Raw genomic sequence first — 17,019 nt, 5'->3', positions numbered from 1 at the left:
GGCTCCACAGTCCTTCCATCAGTATGCTGTGAAGCAGCCACGTGGCAATGGGTGTGGCCTGTTACCATGACTACTCCACTAGAAAGTGCCATCACCAAAGAATTAGATTCTGGAACAGGATATCACTGTTAGAATGGAAATAGAGCCCATATGTATTCAGCTACAAAGTCATAAAGCCCAAATGTCATTGATTCCGTAACTGAATACTGTCAGTTTACTTTTCAGACCGATTAAACCTGAAGTGTAACATTGAATCCTATAAAATAGGAGGGTTATAATGAGTGCTCATTGGTATTCAGGCAGTTGCCGAGCTGGGAGTATCGAGTGGGAGTCTCCCTCTTTCCTGCCTAAGAAGCCTCTGCTCAGACAGCCCTTGCCCGCCAGGTTGGCGTTGACTTTCAGCCTAGGTGCTGATAGGACTGGACATCTTTGCTTTCACTTGCCCAGAGTGAGAGAGACAGGCCGACAGTTTCTAAATGAGTCAACCACAGAAAAACAGAGAATTTTTCATTGACAAACTTACTGTATTCTCCCCTCACTGAAGCCAGAGTAGTGTTTTTCCCATCGCGCTCTTTGCTCTAGCTCCGGTGTCCTCCCAGGCTCTGTGCCGCTGTTGCCAACGTATCAACCTCTCTGCGTTCTTTGGGTCTAAGTTGTATTGACCTAAACAAGTTTTTCAGATCCCAAAGTTAATAATGATACTGTGCACCAGGGTGCAGAAAGCGCACTCATTCACTTGATCATCCCCCCACTGCGGGCGCGGCAGATGGGGACCCTGCGTTTCGCTGCTCAGACTCTCCCCACGGTGCTTCCTTGTATGTTTCCTGTTCTCCCTCCAGACAGCGGTTTCTTCAGAGACAAAGATGCTGTCTGGTTCCTGGCACCGGTTTGCCCGCTTCCTTATATGCAGTGGTTGTGGAGTCACCATCGCCTCTGACTGCTCCAGGCCTTAGGGAGAGGACCTCGATGGCCCCAGGCTCACGTCCACCCGGCAGGCTTCAGCTTCTCCCGCCCACAGGCTCCTTCCAGGGCCTCACCATGAGTGTCCTCCTGAGTTGCTTGGTCATGTTGCCAGCTTTCTGTAAAAACAGGCTCATGCTGGTCATATTATAAACTCAGTAGAATCTCATGAACAGGGACTTGATTTTGATCTTTCTCAGGACCTGGAAACGGCCACCACAGTTGCTGTTCAGTGGCATTTAGGTAGACGTGGATGCAAATAGCATTTCACATCTCGCTGTAGATCACTTTCTCTTTCTTGGGTTTTAGTTGAGCTTCCTAGACTAGTACAATGGTTTATTTTTATTTTGTTTTAATCTATTTTCTGAAGTAACCTTTGGAAACATCAGAAGCTACTCTCCATCGACCTGGACAAGGTGGTGTTACCCAACTTTCGATCAAATCGCCCTCAAGTGAGGCCCTTGTCCCCTGGAGAGAGCGGCGCCTGGGACATTCCTGGAGGTGAGTTCTCGGGTGCTTTGTTATTGTGCTCAGTCATCCTGTATTTTGTTCAAGGGAGTCTCCCTCCCTCCCCCAGGAGGCGGGCCAGACTCTTCCTGTCTCTGCCTTCCTGGGAGCTGTGGTGGCCTTGGCTCTTGGCTTCTTTTGTGGCACAAACCAGCACGACCAAGGGCAGACCTGAGAGATGAAGAGATTGTTGTTTCCCTTAGAAAATGCTACCTAGATTTTCACATTGGAATTTCTTTTACAACCACCGGGTGATCTACTTAAAGATGTTCAAAGTAACTTGCACGCTCTTTATGAAAAGTTCTGCCAGCCACCTGTTATGTCCCTCACAGGACGCCTGTCTGCTGGTTTGGGTCCCAGCCAGTGGCAGCAGCCGCCCTGGCTCCCAGCTCTCAGCCCAGAAGGCCCTTCCAGTTCTCTGCCCAGCTCCCCCTGGGAGGGACTTGACTGAGCTGGGGTGGTCTCATCCTGTCTGTCTCTGCGGGGATCCGATAGACTCTGAGGGCGACTCGATAGACTGCCTGGGGCAGGTTCTTCTCCACTACGCAAGGCAGTTGGTACCAGGCCTTTCCAGCAGAACCTGGGCAGGTATTTTGCTCTAGAGTCCACTGTACTCTTCCAAAGAGTTTACAGCTACCAAGGGGAGTTTCTCTGGGTTCCAGGAATTGTCCAGAAATAGGATCAGGAAGGGGCACCCTTGTCCGTGCAGTCCAGGCCTGGACACTGCGTGGTGGTGGTGGTACCAGGGTCCTGAGGGCCTTGCGCGTAGGTCACGGGGTGCACTGAGGGTAAATTCCAGAGCCCTTGGCATTGCCCAATCGTATTGACATTCTGAATCAGGGGTCTTCTGATGGCCTCTCCTGGTTTTCAGCCACACGTCTCCTCCATGGAGGGCTTTCCCCAAAGGCAGGGCATTGCCAGAGGTGCTTCTTCCGCCACGCCTCCTTTCTTCTCCTCCCACTCGGCTGGAACCACAGGCCCCTTCTTCTCCCCTGGATAGAGACGGGCCCATCTTCCCTTGTTTTTAGGGAAACACAGAGCGCCTCTGGGCCTCCCTTCGGTAGGTTGTGATGGAAGCAGAGCTGGGCCTGATCATCCACCTGTGGGGAGCCCAGGGAGGAGGAGCAGCAGAGAGCCCACTGAACCCTCTACCCTGTGGGAAGTGGCTTCTTCACGGACTGGGAACATGACTGCTCTTTGCTCTCATCCACTGTTTACTGATGGCCTGGGTTACTTTAGCTAAGGCTTAAAAATGATGTATGCCCTGCAAGCCCAGCTAGTGAAATTAGCTCGCATTTAGTTTCTGATGAATCCAGCTGTCGTGGAAAAAGGCTGTCACGGTAGCTCTGTGGCGTTCCTGCCTGTTCACCGTCTGTCCTCTTGCAGGGATCATGCCTGGCCGTTACAACCAGGAGGTGGGCCAGACCATTCCTGTCTTCGCCTTCCTGGGAGCCATGGTGGTCCTGGCCTTCTTTGTGGTACAAATCAACAAGGCCAAGAGCAGGCCGAAGCGGAGGAAGCCCAGGGTGAAGCGCCCGCAGCTCATGCAGCAGGTGCACCCGCCAAAGACCCCTTCGGTGTGACCGGCAGCCTGGCTGACCGTGAGGGCCAGAGAGAGCCTTCACGGACGGCGCTGGTGGGTGAGCTGAGCTGTGGTGGCGGTTTAAAAGGGATCTGGTTTCCAGCTGCAGGTTTGTTAGAGTCTGTTCTACATGGGCCTGCCCTCCTGTGATGGGCAGAGGCTCCTGGTACATCGAGAAGAATCCTGTGGGTCCCGTTCCGTCAGGAGGGACTCAGAGGCTCTGCCGCCAGTGAGACTTCCCGCCGGGCAGCTGTGCGCACCAAAGACTCGGGAGAACCTGGAAAGGCTGTCTGCGGTCTTCTGGCTGGAGGGGAAGGATGTACTTTCCAAACAAATGATACAACCCTGACCAAGCTAAAATACGCTTGTTAAAGGCTATTTTCTATATTTATTGTTGGGAAAAGTCACTTTAAAGGCTTGTGCTATTTGGAAGCAAAACTATTTTTTTTGTCAGTGGAATGCGGTTTTTTTACTATTCCATCATGAGGAACAACATAGATTCCATGATCTTTTTAATGATAGGACAGACTGAGATTTGAAGGAAACGTACACAAATCTGTGAAACATAGACCTTCGCTTTATTTTTGTAAGTATCACCTGCCACCATGTTTTGTAATTTGAGGTCTTGATTTCACCATTGTCGGTGAAGAAAATTTTCAATAAATATGTATTACCCGTCGGAAGCTTAAAGATACTGTGTAACGGACTCTTTCCACTTGTCCCATTTCTCTTTGATGACAGTCTGGAATGGGTTCTGAATCAACCTGCTAATTTTGTTTTTATTGAGACATAATTCACATAACATTCTCCACTTTGTAGTGTAGAGCTCAGTGGTTTTTGGTGTACTCACAAGGCTGTGCAGTTTCCAGAACATTTCCATCACCCCAGAGAAAACTCTCTCACCGCAAGTCACCCCCGTTCATCCCCTGCCCCCAGGTCGCCGGCAGCCAGGCTGCTCTGTCTGTGGATTGGCCGGTTCTGGACATGTCCTTTCAATGGGATCGCACAGTATGGAGTCCTTGGCATCTGACTCTCTTCACTCCGTGTCATGTTTTCAGGGTTCATTGACCAGCGCTGTAGCAGGTATTCAGACTCATTCCTCCGTGTGGCTGAGCAGCGTCCTGTGGGGTGGCTAGACCAGTTGTGTTTCTCTCTTCCTCAGCTGGTGGACATTTCTGTGCTCCCACTTTTTGGCCACTGTGAACAGCGTCGCTCTGAGTATTTGTGTATGGGGGTTTGTGCGAACGTAGTTTTTTTTTTTTTTTTTTTTTCTGTTGGGAGTGTACCTGGGTATGAAATCCTTCTTTGTGTTTAAGTTTTTGAGGAGCTCCCAAAGCCGCTGCACCATCTTGCATTCCTGCCAGCAGTGTGCGAGAGCTCCACTTTCTCCACATCCTCGCCAGTACCTGCAGTTCCCCGTCTTGTAAATGCTGGCCGTCCTCGTGCGTGTGCGGTGCTCTCACTGCAGCTTTCACTTGCGCTGCCCTCAAGACTAACGGTGTTGAGTGTCTTTTCATGTGTTTATTGCCCATTTGTCTGTCTTCCTTGGAGAAATGTCTGTTCAGAGCCTTTGTCCATATTTTAATTGGGTTGTCTTTTTATTGAATTGTAGGAGTTCTTAGGCGAGTCCCTTATCAGCGATGTAACTTGCAGATACTGTCTCTTGTTCTTTGGCCTTTCACTCTCTTGATGCCATCCTTTGAAATAGAAAAGGTTTTCATCTTGAAGTACATTTTTTCTGCTTTTTCTTTGGTTGCTTGTGCATTAGGGGTCATATCCGAGAAAGCATTGCCTGATCCCAGACAGCCTGTTCATCTTTGATCCCCACTTGAACAGGGTGTTGTATGCTGACTGACCAAGCACCAGTCCACACAGCAAAGGCGGGGGTGACTGGGAAGGAGGGCAGAGGCCGTGCAGGGTGCTGCTGAGGTCATGGGCAGAGAACATCCTGGCCCACGCAGGGAAGGAGCCGCCGGGCCGTCTGTCCATTGTGATTCTTTTCGTCCCTGGCAGGTCACGTGCTCACCTTGGGGCTGTCACTGGACTCTGCTCTCGGTGCTTCGAGAATCGGAATGTGTTTTTGAGGTCCTGTGAGGCATTCGTTCCTGGCCGAAGGGTGTAGGACCTCACAAGCAGTCTGAGGGCTGCAAGCATCTGGCACTCAGGAGCCCTGCCGTCCTTAGTACGTGGCTGTGGCTCTGAGCCACTCTCCTTATCCACACAGGGGTCTTCCATGCTGTTGGCTCTGGAGCCTCTCGCCTCACAGGTCTCCACAGGTGCAGGCTGCTCACCATCTGGTGCTCAGGACCATAAAGGACAGGGTTATGTTAAAGGTTTTGCCTCGAACCAGGAGGTGAGGACCCTTTCTGTCCAGTTGCCGGAATGATGTCGTGAGGAGCTGTGTGCCAGGCATGCTATGCTAGTTATAACACGTGTTTTTGTTTCATTCCCCACACACTGTAAGGTGGGCATCACTGGGCCCATCACACAGGTGAAACGGAAGCCTGGAGATCGCTCATCACCTTGTCCAGTCATATAACTAGTAGCCAAGGCAGAATTTGAACTCAGGTTTCCCTCAGTTCCAAAACCTGTGTACTTAACCCGTGTTCTCTCCTGCTGGTGTCTGTGTGATGCCCCACGTCTGTCTCTCTCTACAGGGACAGTGACACACCAGCAGGATACCCAGATGCTGGGGACAGTGACACACCAACAGGATACCCAGATGCTGGGGACAGTGACACACCAACAGGATACCCAGATGCTGGGGGGCCTTGGGACAGAGTCTGAGAGGATTGAGTGAAGGAGCAGGCGAGGGTGAGCCTGGAGAGAATGCCCCCTGGTGGAGAGTTTAGGTAGAAGGGGGATTAGGTCTCCGGGAGGAACCAGATCTGTGTGGTCTGCTGAGGTGACTGGGTCTGGCATTCAGATGTGCCACCCAACAGAACAGGCCCTGGAGGGATGCCCCTCTTGCTGGGGGGCAGCCGTGGGATTCCGGGGTCTGCCTTGGAGGTCCTGGAGAGGATGTCATGGCCCTGGCCCTAGACTCAAGCTGCCTGGGTCCAGTTCAGCCCGGCCACTCCTGCTGTGGGCCCTAGCCAGGGGCCTTCACACCACCGAGTGCTGTGTGTTGGGTGTGTGGTGACACCCAGGCCCTGTGCTTAGCCGTGTGCCTGACAGCCAGTGCTGATGTCAGCCATTACAGGGACACACGTGCCTGGAGGTTGAGGCCACGTTCTGTCACCTGGGCCCACTCCTGTGGTCCTGGGCTAGGCCAACCCCCACTTCGAAAGGATTCCTTTTTGCCCCTAGCATAGACTCTCATTGTCCTAGTGAACAGCTACATCTTTTTAACAAGCCAGAAAAGGCCAGCTGGCAGTGGCTCTGCCTGTAATCCCAACACTGGGTGGCCGAAGCAGGAGGATCACTTGAGGCTAGCCCGGCCAATGTAAGCAAGACTCTCTATCTACCAAAAAAAAACAAAAAACAAAAATGACCAACCAGCCACAGCCACAGGTAGACCTGGGTTCACAGGTAGACCTGGGTTCACAGGGGGCCTGGGGACCCTGACCAACCAGCCACAGCCACAGGTAGACCTGGGTTCACAGGGGCCTGGGGACCCTGAGCGGCGTCAGGTGTCATCCTTCGCCCTGGCTCTCTCTGGAGACTCACGCAGTGGCCCCGACTGTAGGAATCTTTAAGATGAGATGCAAATAGTGACTCCCCCTTTGGACCCCTCCCCTGTACAGGACACTCAAGTCTAGATCTTCCTTTGCACACACACTTGTCCTTTCTGTGCAGAGCGTGTCCCACATACGATGGCTCCGAGGAGACCTCCTGGGAATGCCACGCACAGTAGGTGAGCCTGGCCCACAGTGACAGCCCTGGGACCTGCTGAGCCCTCGTCTCTGTGCCTCAGGCCAGTGGTTTGTGGGCATGATCCCACCCAGGGCTCTCAGATCCATTTTTCAGGAGAAACCCCAGGGCTGGCCTAGGCCTGAGCTCTGAAGCCCTCACTGCCAGGCTGCCTCCCTCTCGCGGCGGGGGAGGGTGCTGCCTACTGGAAATAACGCGAGGGTTAACTTAGACTTTGATTTCACAGGACACAAAATACAGAGTCAAGGATATGCAAAAGGTTTGTCTCCCTTTTTATATACAGATTAGATAGACGTTTCTAGAGAAATATTGAAATTCTTCATTAAAAACATGGCTGGTGCCACCCCCTTAATTGGATATTAACTCATGGAATATTGGTTTCATTTGCTGGTAACAAGGAGGCATTGCAGGTGAGTGTGCTAGAAATACAGATCCCTGGCCTCACCCCAGCTTGACTAGATCATCTGTTCCTTGGGAAGGGACTAGGAATCTCTTTTAAAAGCTCCCCAGAGCAAACAGCGACTGGAGCTATGCCCCAACAATCCCTTAGCCTCTGCTCAAGAGAACTGAAAACAAGCTGTTCAGACAAAGACCTGTGTGTGGAAGTTCCCACCTGCACTACTCGCAGTAGCCAGAAGGTGGGGCCAGCGCACACGCCCAGCAGCGATGGCCACGTGGACAAAGGTGGCCTCTCCGTGCCATTGAACACGGCCATAAAAAGAAACGAAGTTCTCACACATGCTCCCAAGTGGGGAAACCCCAAGAACATGCTGAGTAAAAGAAGCCAGACACAGAAGGCCACATCATGTATGATGAAATATCCACAGTAAACAGATTGCACAAAAACAGGAAGTCGATCAGTGGTTACCAGCAGCTGGGGGAAGGGATGTGCCTTTGGGGCTGTTGAAAATGTTCTGGAATGAGATAGTGGTGATACTGGCACAACATTGTGAGTACTTAAAGCCACTGGACTGCACAGTCTAAAATGGTAAGCCCCAGATGGAGTTAAAGTGAATTTTATGTCATGTTAACTCTAACACACACGTTCCCTCCGCAGGAGATTCTTGTCGACAGGCGGCCCCCTTGGGAGCCCTGGCTTAGAACCTGGAAGAGGTTCTTGTGCCCTTCGGACCCCCAGTGTCAGTGTGGACCCAAGGGGTCAGAACCCCATGGATGAAGACCCTGTGGGCTCAGCCCTGGCACCATGCCCTCCTCCCTGCCCTCTGCCCCCAGCCCGTGTTGGCTGCTGACCGACCCCCGCTGCACCCCCTGTGTTTCCTCCATTGGACACAGTGGCAGGAGGAGAGTGAGCCTGAAGGATTCTTGCTTTCACTCCCACAGTTCACCCCCTGACTGCAGCTCTGGAGATAGCCCCCAGGTGGGGACTACAGGATATGACAAGGCCTGTGCCCTGTGGCTGTGTCCCCTGAGGGACCCAGCTTCTGCTGCTGAGCCCAGAGGGAGCCCATAGGCCTGTCTTCAGAGCTGCCCAAGGGTTGGGATTCAGGATGCAGAGCCCGCCAGCTTGTCCTCTCACAGCTGCCCAAGGATCGGAATTCAGGATGCGAGTGTGTGTGGGTCCTACGGCCACCTGGACAAACTACCACAAATTCAGTGGCTTAAAACATATTTATGCTCCTAGGGTTCCAGAGGTTGGAAGTGCAAATTCAGGCTCGCTGGCCTAAAATCAAGGTGTTGGCAGGGCTGCTTCCTTCCTGAAGCCCGGGGTGACAACCCATTTCCCTGCCTTTGCCAGCATCCGGTGGCCCCTCCTCCCTCCTCCAAGCACACCCGTCCAGCCTCTGCTGCTGTCTCCACGCCACTGTCTCCTCTCTGACCTCTGGCCGCTCCTGCATCCGTGTTAGAAGGACGCTGATTCCATACAGAGCCCACCTTCATAGCCCAGGGTCCCTCCCCACAAGGTCCCCGATCTCAGCTGTGATGCCCCTTTTTGCCATGTGGGGTAACATACAGGGCCTGGAGGTTGGGATGAGGACACCTTTGAGGCCGTTTTACCGACCACAAGCAGTTTCTGTATCCCTGTGACATCTGTCTCCCATCCTAGGACTTTGGGCCTGTGATATCTGTCTCCCATCCCAGGACTTTGGGGTCCCTCCGCCATCTGAGAAGGTAGATGCCGGCTCTGCTCCAACATCCTGGGCTTGCTGAGCTGCTAACTAAGGAGCCTTGGCGGGCCAGGCCTGGGGCTGAGAGCTTCAGAGAAAGGAGGGGCTTCAGTCTCGAGGACAGCAGGGTCAGCGGGAGGCCCTAAAAACTGGGTTTTCTACCCTGTCAGCATGGTAGACCCTCCTGAGGGAGCTTCGTAGAAATTCTGACTGCCCATAATCCCAGCACTTTGGGAGGCCGAAGCGGGCAGATACCTGAAGTCCGGAGTTCGAGACCAGCCTGGCCAACATGGTGAAATCACATCTTTACCAAAAATACAAAAATTAGCTGGGCATGGTGGTGCACATCTGCAATCCCAGCTACTTGGGAGGCTGAGGCAGGGGAATGGCTTGAACCCGGGAGGCAGAGGCTGCAGTGAGCTGAGATCGTGCCACTGCATACCAACCCGGGCAACAGAGTGAGACTCTTGTCTCAAAAAAAAAAAAAAAAATTCTGACGCCTAGTGCCACCCCGGGTCAGTTTAATGTGCAGCTCTGCTGGTGTGCCTGGCATCTGGAGTGTGAAAAGTCCCAAGGCAATTCTTGCATAGCTAAGGTTCAGGATTCCATTCTAGAAGCTCCGAATTGGGCCCAGGTGAAAACGGAAATTTGGATAATGGAATATGGCACACACTTCTTTTCCAAGCTCAGCAGCTGCCACGTGCCACTCCTGTGCTGTGTGCACCTTCCATGGGCCCCTCCTGACGGCCCCAGAGAGCAGGCGCCTGTGTCCTCCCATTTCGCAGGTGACCCGAGTGAGGCTCAGGCCTGAGACCCCAGAGCCAGGGTGACGATACCGTGTGCTGCAGCCAGCTAGCTCCTGAGGCCTGCCCTTATCTGTTCTCTGGAATTTTCTGGGTTTGTTTTTGTTTTGTTTTGTTTTTGAGATGGAGTTTCACTCTTGTCGCCCTGCCTAGAGTGCAATGGTACGATCTCGGCTTACTGCAACCTCTACCTCCCGGGTTCAGGTGATTCTCCTGCCTCAGCCTTCTGAGTAGCTGGGATTACAGGTGCCCGCCACCACACCCAGCTAATATTTGTAGTTTTAGTAGAGCCAGGAGTTTCGCCATGTTGGCCAGGCTGGCCTTGAACTCCTGATCTCAGGTGATCCACCCGCCTCTGTGTGAGCCATCGGGCCTCTCCAGAATTTTCTATCAGACATGAGCAGAAAGGTCTGGGGAAATGATCAGAGTCCACTTTGTCGTGAAAGTTCCTAAGCCTGTCACCTGACACGGACTCTGAGGGAGGAAGGGAGGGGTCCTCAGGAGCTCCCTTGGTGGGGTGGGTCCCCACACCACAGGGGAGAGAGGCCACCCTGTGCTGAGCTTTCCTGTGCAGGGTGCAGGGTGCAGTGTGGGCCACAGGCAGCAGCATCCACACGGGCACCTCTGTGTGGCCTCCTCGTGCTCCTACTGTACTGGAGCCAGTGTCAGGTCTGAGTGGGCTGGGCCGACTAAGCAGAGGGTGGCCGCCCGCCCGCCCACCAGCTGCAGATGGGGCCCAGCAGGGAAAGGTCACGCAGCCCTGTGAGGCCGGCAGAGAGTGGATATCAAAGCTCCTCCGAATTAAGAGGTTTTCCCCTTTGCCTGGAATTTCACAGCCCAGTGGCCAATTTCTAAGTCATGCACGTTAATGGACCGCTAATGAGAGACCCACCAGCAGGGACAGGGAAGTGTCCCCCCAGCCCCAAGTGGAGATTAAGGACTACAAAGCCCCCAGCCGCCGATGAAGGGCCCTTTATCTCCTTTCTCAGGAGGCTGGATATGGGGGGGGTGGGGGGGCGGGGTGGGACTGACTTGGCCTCTGTGGCAGGCCAGGGAGAGCTGTGTGAATATTCCGCGTGGCCCCTGCCCTCTCGCAGCCTGGGCAGTGCACGGGCTCTGCCTGCAGTGTCACCTGCAGCCCCTGCCTTCCCTGCTGTGTCCAGTGCCATCTCCACACGGTTTAGTGACCCTCCAGCAAGTGGGACACAGAGTTTAAGCCTTTTCCCAGCTCAGCGCTGACCTAGGTTTCTATCCTAGGGAACCCCAGTCCCCTGGGGCCCTTCCCGGGAGCACTGGCTTATGCACCTGCCACTGGAGTCTCCACTTCCCAGAACATCCTCCCAGCCCTTCACCAATGGTGCACAGACATCCCCTCAGCCCCCACACCACCTCCAGGAAGCCCCTCGAGATTCACCTTCATTCTCGGGTATCATAGTCCAGTCCTCCCATTGGGCTGGGGTGGCTTGTCTCATCGTGAGCTCCCCACGGGACCATCCCCTTCTCTGGAGGAGCGTTCTCTTTCACCTTTGAGCTCCAGTGCCTGCATACAGTAGGTGCTCAGTCAATCAGTGTTGAATGACTGATGAGAACTCAGATCTCAGATGTGAGGGGTGTAATGGACTGAATGGTGGTCCCCAGTAGACACATTTATGCCATGTCCAGGAGCCTGCGACTGTTACCTTATTTGGAAAAAGGGTCTTTGCAGATATAATTAAAGATCTTGACATGGGATCATCTTGGATTATCCGGGTAGGCCTTCCTGAAAGGAGAAGACAGAGGAGAAAGCTTGGGAAGATGATGCTGGCAGAGACGGCAGCGATGCAGTCACAAGCCAGGGAGTGCCTGAGCCCCCAGGAGCTGGAAGAGGCAGGAAGGATCCTCCCTCCATGGCGTCTAGAGGGAGCATGTCCCCATTTATACCTCGACCAGCTTCTGGCCTCCAAGACCGTCACAGAATAACTTTCTGTTGTTCTAAGCCCGAGTCTGTGTTGGCAGCCTCAAGAGCCTAATACAGGGGAACAATCAAACAATACTCCCTTTCCTTTCTTTTCTGGCGTCTGTGTTTTCATTCATTCATTCCCTCACACACTCATTCAGCACTGTCAGAATCCGTGTGGGGCCGGCGGCCATGGGACATTGCAGCCTCTGAAAGGAGCCTGACTCAGGGTGAATCCCAGCCTTGTTGCTTGTCAGCTGTGATGCTGTAAGCCACGTGCTCCACCTGCCTGAACCCAGTTCCTGCTTGGTGCGGGGTGGGAGTTGGGGGGAACAGTGGGGACACGTGCTTGGGTATCCGCGCGACCTTATCCAGGCCGGGTTCTCAGCAGCACACTTAAGCAGCGGTGGCGTCAATGCCATCCGGGTCACTGTCCAGCCTCGAGCTCCGGGACTGCAATCCCGGCTCCCTTTACTTGCCCCTGCTGAGAAGCCAGCCACCGACCCTGCTGGTTGGGCATTCGTGGAGCAGCCGTTGTGTGAGCCACAGAGGTTGGAACCTGCCAGCTCATCAGAAGGTGACAGGAGTCAGGGGGTTGAGACCGTTAGAAACCACATGAAAAAGAAGCCTTTGGGGATGATCTGGTGTGGGACAGATAAGGACTGATTAGATGCAGCGGGGGACTCTGGGCATTGAAAATGTGTAACTGAAAGCAGTGCTTCTCAACGAGGGGCCGAACCAGCAGCATTGGAGTCACCTGGGAACCCGTTAGAGAGGCAGGTGCCCCGGCCCCGCCCCGGAGCTACTCAGTCAGAAACACGGGTTGGGGCCTGGTGGTCTGTTTGAACAAGCCCTCCGACGGATTCTGATACAAACTGGAGTTTAAGAATGCGGGTGAGAAGGAGCCTGGGTTCCAGGAATAAACAGTCAAATTCCAGATCTGACCTGCATGTGCCAGCATGTTCCAGAATGGGGCCGTCCTGGATATTCTGCCCCCTTAGCTAACCACGTATCAGTTTGGAGAGATGTCTCACTACTCAAGCGTGGCCCAGGGACCAGCAGCCGCCGCCTCCTCCAAGCTTTCAACAAGCCCCGTGGGTGACACGTGTGCATGGGATTAGCTCTCAGGCACACCTGCTGGAGTTGGGCGGAGGAGGTAAAGGAAATCACCTTGGAGGCAGCACCTGCAGACGGTGGAGCCTGTTCTGCAGATGAGGAGGCTGGGCTCAGTGCGCTTTTCACACCCCTTCCCTTGGGCTGGGGGCCTCGGAGAGGCATCTGAGGATGGAGGTGCTGCAGAAGCTGCCATGAGATCATGGTGCCCGCTCTCCTGCCCCATGTTGCTACAGGGAGCTGAGCTCCCTGTCACCCTCCAGGGCAGCTGAGAAAGCTCCACCCCGGCGCCGGGCCTGCAGGGGGCTGGAGAGAGGCGGGAGTCTTAAGCCTTCCTTGCTCAGGTTAGAAGTCTCAAAAGCTGCAAATTCTTGGGACCCATGGCCCTGACCACTTGTTGCTGTGCTCCTAGGTGTGGAGGGGCCTGACCCTGACACATACTAGCTAAGGCTCCTTTAATTAATGACTTACCCACCCCTCCAAACTAGAATCTTCCTTCTCCCACCACTCTGGCCCCAGGAAATGCAGCTGAGTCACCTGGAGTGAGCCTGAGTCCCATCCCCGACAGCCAAGGACTGTCTGGCACCTTAAAGGTTGGATTTGGTGGTAAGGACCAGGGACTGGGGCTCTGTCTCTACAGAAGTTTGGCTGGAAGCAAAGGAGGTGGATGGGAATGGGGGGAGCGAGGATTGATGGGGATGAGGAAGGTTGGGGGTTTGGGAGAAGAGAGAGGGAGGGGGGAAGGGGTGAGGTTGCTTTGGGGTCTAGTGGGAGGGCAGGAGTGAGAATAATGTAGGTAGGGAACGGGGGGGGGGGAGAGGAAGGGGGACCAGAAGTCACGGGCAGATGCATGCAGCACCCTTTGGAAAGGGGGAGCTGATGCCAAGGAAGCGCGCAAGAGCGGCTCAGGGAGCTCTCACTGAGTTGGGGGGAGAAATAAGGATACCTAGAACTTAGGGAGGGAAGAAAGCCTGAAGATCATGCTTTCTCTCCACCGTTCTGCTGCCTCTAGCCATGGAGGGACAGACCCCAGGAAGCAGAGGCCTTCCAGAAAAGCCTCACCCTGCCGCGGCCGCTGCCACTCTGTCCTCAATGGGTGCCGTCTTCATCCTCATGAAGTCCGCGCTGGGAGCTGGCCTGCTCAACTTCCCCTGGGCCTTCTCCAAAGCGGGCGGCGTGGTCCCTGCCTTCCTGGTGGAGCTGGTAAGTCCCCGGGAAGTGAGTCCAGGGGACGGGTACGAGGCGGCTTTGGCTTTTCTGGGTAGGTTCTCCGCATTGCTTCTGCGGAGTTGCGTGTCCTGTAAGCTATAGCTTCGGGGTTTTAACTGCTATCCTGCTCAGCTAATGAGGGGGGAAGATAATCCCACTGTAGCCCTGGGGCGAGAATATCCCCTGTGGGCCCCGGTGATGTCTGATACGCAGCTCCTGGGATGGAGCTAGGGGCATCGCAGCTGTGAAGTGGACATTTCACCCGGGAAGGAGCCTCTCTGGGCACCCTGCCTGGTCAGCTGCTCTTTCTTGCCTGCTGGTCTCAGCTCAAAAACTAAAGCTGGGCCAGGCATGGTGGCTCATGCCTGTAATCACAGCCCTTTGGGAGGCCAAGGTGGACGGATCAGCTAAGCTCAGGAGTTCAAGACTAGGTTGGCCAACATGGTGAAACCCTGTCTCTACTGAAAATAAAAAAATTAGCCGGGTGTGTTGGTGGGCACCTATTGATCCAAGCTACTCAGGAGGCTGAGTCAGGAGAATCGCTTGAACCTGGGAGGCAGAGGTTGCAGTGAGCTGAGATTGTGCCACTGCACTCCAGCCTGGGCGACAGAGTGAGACTCCATCTCAAACAAAAACAAAGCTGGACTGCTGTGTGCAGATTGAGCCATTAACTGGTGTGACACCCCCATACTCCCCACGCAGAGCCAGGCCAGCCTTGCTTGGTGTCGAATGTTCGGCTCTCCTGCCTGCCAGGTGCAGAGCCGGGATTCCCTTCCAGGGAAGCGCAGACACCGCGCTCTTTTTGCTGTGGGAGAGCCACTCACGAGCACAGCTTTATTTTCTAAGATGCTTTTCCCCTGGCTGATGGAATGAATTGCTGCATTTTGTGGTAAGCTCTTTGGCGGGTTTTATCTCACGTGTTTTATAGCAGCTGGTGGATAATGGCTGAGTTCCAACTGTGTACCCTGAGGCTCTTCGTGTCTGTTTGGAAACTGCAGTGTCGGGTGTAACCCATGCCACCCCTGGCATTGGCGAGCGCCTGCCCCGTGCCTGGCCTAGGATGGACGAGGCAGTGCGGTCCCTGTCCTCATGGAGCTTTGTTCTAACGGGAGGTCAGACAAGATGCATGTCATCAGCTTCAGATGGTGGAACATGCCGGGAGGGTCATGTGTCTCTGGGGATGGGGGGATGATACGACACAGTGTGGTCAGAAGCCTCTCGGAGGAGGTGACCTTTGCACTGAGCCCCATTGGAAATGGTAAGAGCTTCCTGAGGTGCACGTGAGGGGGCAGCACGCCTGTGTTTGGACTATTGCGTCAGGAAGGCTGCCTTTACGGCAATGAGGGAGAAACCGGATCTCAAGCCACAGAGGGCCCAGGGTGAGGCAGTCGGGGCTTGAGGGTAGGGCCGTGGCCAATCCCTGGGTAGTAGGAATGGCCATGAGCCAGAGAGGGGGATCCCTGCTCCGTGAGCACCATGCAGGCATTTCCTGCAGATCTTGCTGAAATCAGATGCTGGCCCTGCAGGGCTAGATAGGCCTGAGACCGCGTTTGTGACTTGGCTCTGGGCGAACGGCTGTTTCGTTTTGCTTAGGATGAGCTCGAGATCCCTTCGCTCAGCAGACTTGAGAAGGGAACCCGGACATGAATAAGTGGAAGCTCATGGCAGAGTAGAGGAGCCAGGCTGGCTCTTGACGAGCTCCCGCCACTCCAAGTTGTTCCTTCAGCCTCCAGAGCTGCCGGGGAGATGGAGGTGGGGCTGGGGTGATGTCACTGAACGACGGAAGATTTGGGGGAGGCTGCTTCCCTCCACTTAGCTTGTGAGGCTTCTGCATGGGGAGCATTTAAACGTGAAGTCAGTGGGCAGAGGTTGTGGAAGCCTGACTCGTTAGGGTTGGAGGTTTAGTGACATTTGATGAAAACAGTCGAGGGCCATACCACCCTGAACGCACCCGATCTCATCTGATCTCAGAAGCTAAGCAAGGTCAGGCCTGATTCGTACTTAGATGGGAGACATTTGATGAAAATGGACAAACCCCCTCCTGGGAGCTGTGGGGGGCTGGGGCTGGCACGGTAGCCGGGGTTCCTTGCGGTTCTGCTGCCCGGAGGCTCAGTCCCTCTTGTTGGTGACCTTATCCTCCAGGGATGGCTCACTGGTGAGGCTCCCGGCACCCACACCTTCCCCTGCCTCTTTTTTTTTTTTTTTTTTTTTCCTTTCTTTCTTTTTTGAGGGTCTCTTGCCCAGGCTGGAGTGCAATGGCGTGATCTCGGCTCCCTGCAACCTCTGCCTCCCAGGTTCAAGCGATTCTCCTGCCTCAGCCTCCCTCTTAAGTAGCTGGGATTACAGGCACATGCTACTACGCCCGGCTAGTTTTTTGTGTTTTTAGTAGAGATAGGGTTTCACTGTGTTGGCCAGGATGGTCTCGATCTCCTGACCTCATGTGATCCACCGCCTCGGCCTCCCAAAGTGCTGGGATTACAGGCATGAGCCACTGCACCCGGCCCCCCTGCCTTTCAACCACAGATGTTTTCTGAGTGTCTGCGTTTGTCAGGTCCTTCTCTGGGGCAAAATAGAAAAAAGGACACTGCCCAGTCTTCACGGAGCCTAGAGCCTGGGTGAGAGGGCGTTGGAGAAATCCTCAGTATTTTAGTATTGGACGTGTTCGTTTCCTGGGGCTGCTATAACATTACCACAAAAAGGAGGGCTTAGAACACTGGAAATGTATTTTCTTACAGTTCTGGAGGTCAGGAGTCTGACATGAAGGTGGCAGCAGGGCCTCGCTCCCTCCAAAGGCTCTTCCAGCTCCTGGTGGCTCCAGGTGCTCCTTGGCTTTGTGGCCACATGACTCCAATGTCTGCCTCCTCCTCCTCTGTCTCTACAAGGACACACCTCATTGGGTTGAGGACCCAC

General features: G+C 54.3%; 2 protein-coding genes across 3 annotated transcripts in view; both read left to right on the top strand.

Annotated features, from left to right (window-relative positions):
- The window catches only part of MBTPS1 (membrane bound transcription factor peptidase, site 1), a 63,593-nt gene extending 59,854 nt beyond the window's left edge, over positions 1 to 3,739 (top strand). For both annotated transcript variants that reach the window (XM_007994208.3, XM_073015604.1), the window contains 2 exons: positions 1,331 to 1,461; positions 2,854 to 3,739. In XM_007994208.3, coding sequence (XP_007992399.3) covers positions 1,331 to 1,461; positions 2,854 to 3,050 — 328 coding nt within the window. In that variant the 3' untranslated portion in view covers positions 3,051 to 3,739. The remainder of the gene's footprint in view (positions 1 to 1,330; positions 1,462 to 2,853) is intronic.
- Positions 3,740 to 12,939: 9,200 nt separating this feature from the next.
- SLC38A8 (solute carrier family 38 member 8) overlaps positions 12,940 to 17,019 on the top strand; it is a 36,326-nt gene continuing 32,246 nt past the window's right edge. Inside the window, exons 1-2 of the mRNA XM_007994206.3 lie at positions 12,940 to 13,506; positions 13,913 to 14,103. Coding sequence (XP_007992397.1) covers positions 13,915 to 14,103 — 189 coding nt within the window. The 5' untranslated portion in view covers positions 12,940 to 13,506; positions 13,913 to 13,914. The remainder of the gene's footprint in view (positions 13,507 to 13,912; positions 14,104 to 17,019) is intronic.

The sequence above is a fragment of the Chlorocebus sabaeus genome, chromosome 5 (genome assembly GCF_047675955.1).
Source record: "Chlorocebus sabaeus isolate Y175 chromosome 5, mChlSab1.0.hap1, whole genome shotgun sequence".
Lineage (NCBI taxonomy): Eukaryota > Metazoa > Chordata > Mammalia > Primates > Cercopithecidae > Chlorocebus > Chlorocebus sabaeus.
This window is presented reverse-complemented; position numbering and strand designations above follow the sequence as displayed.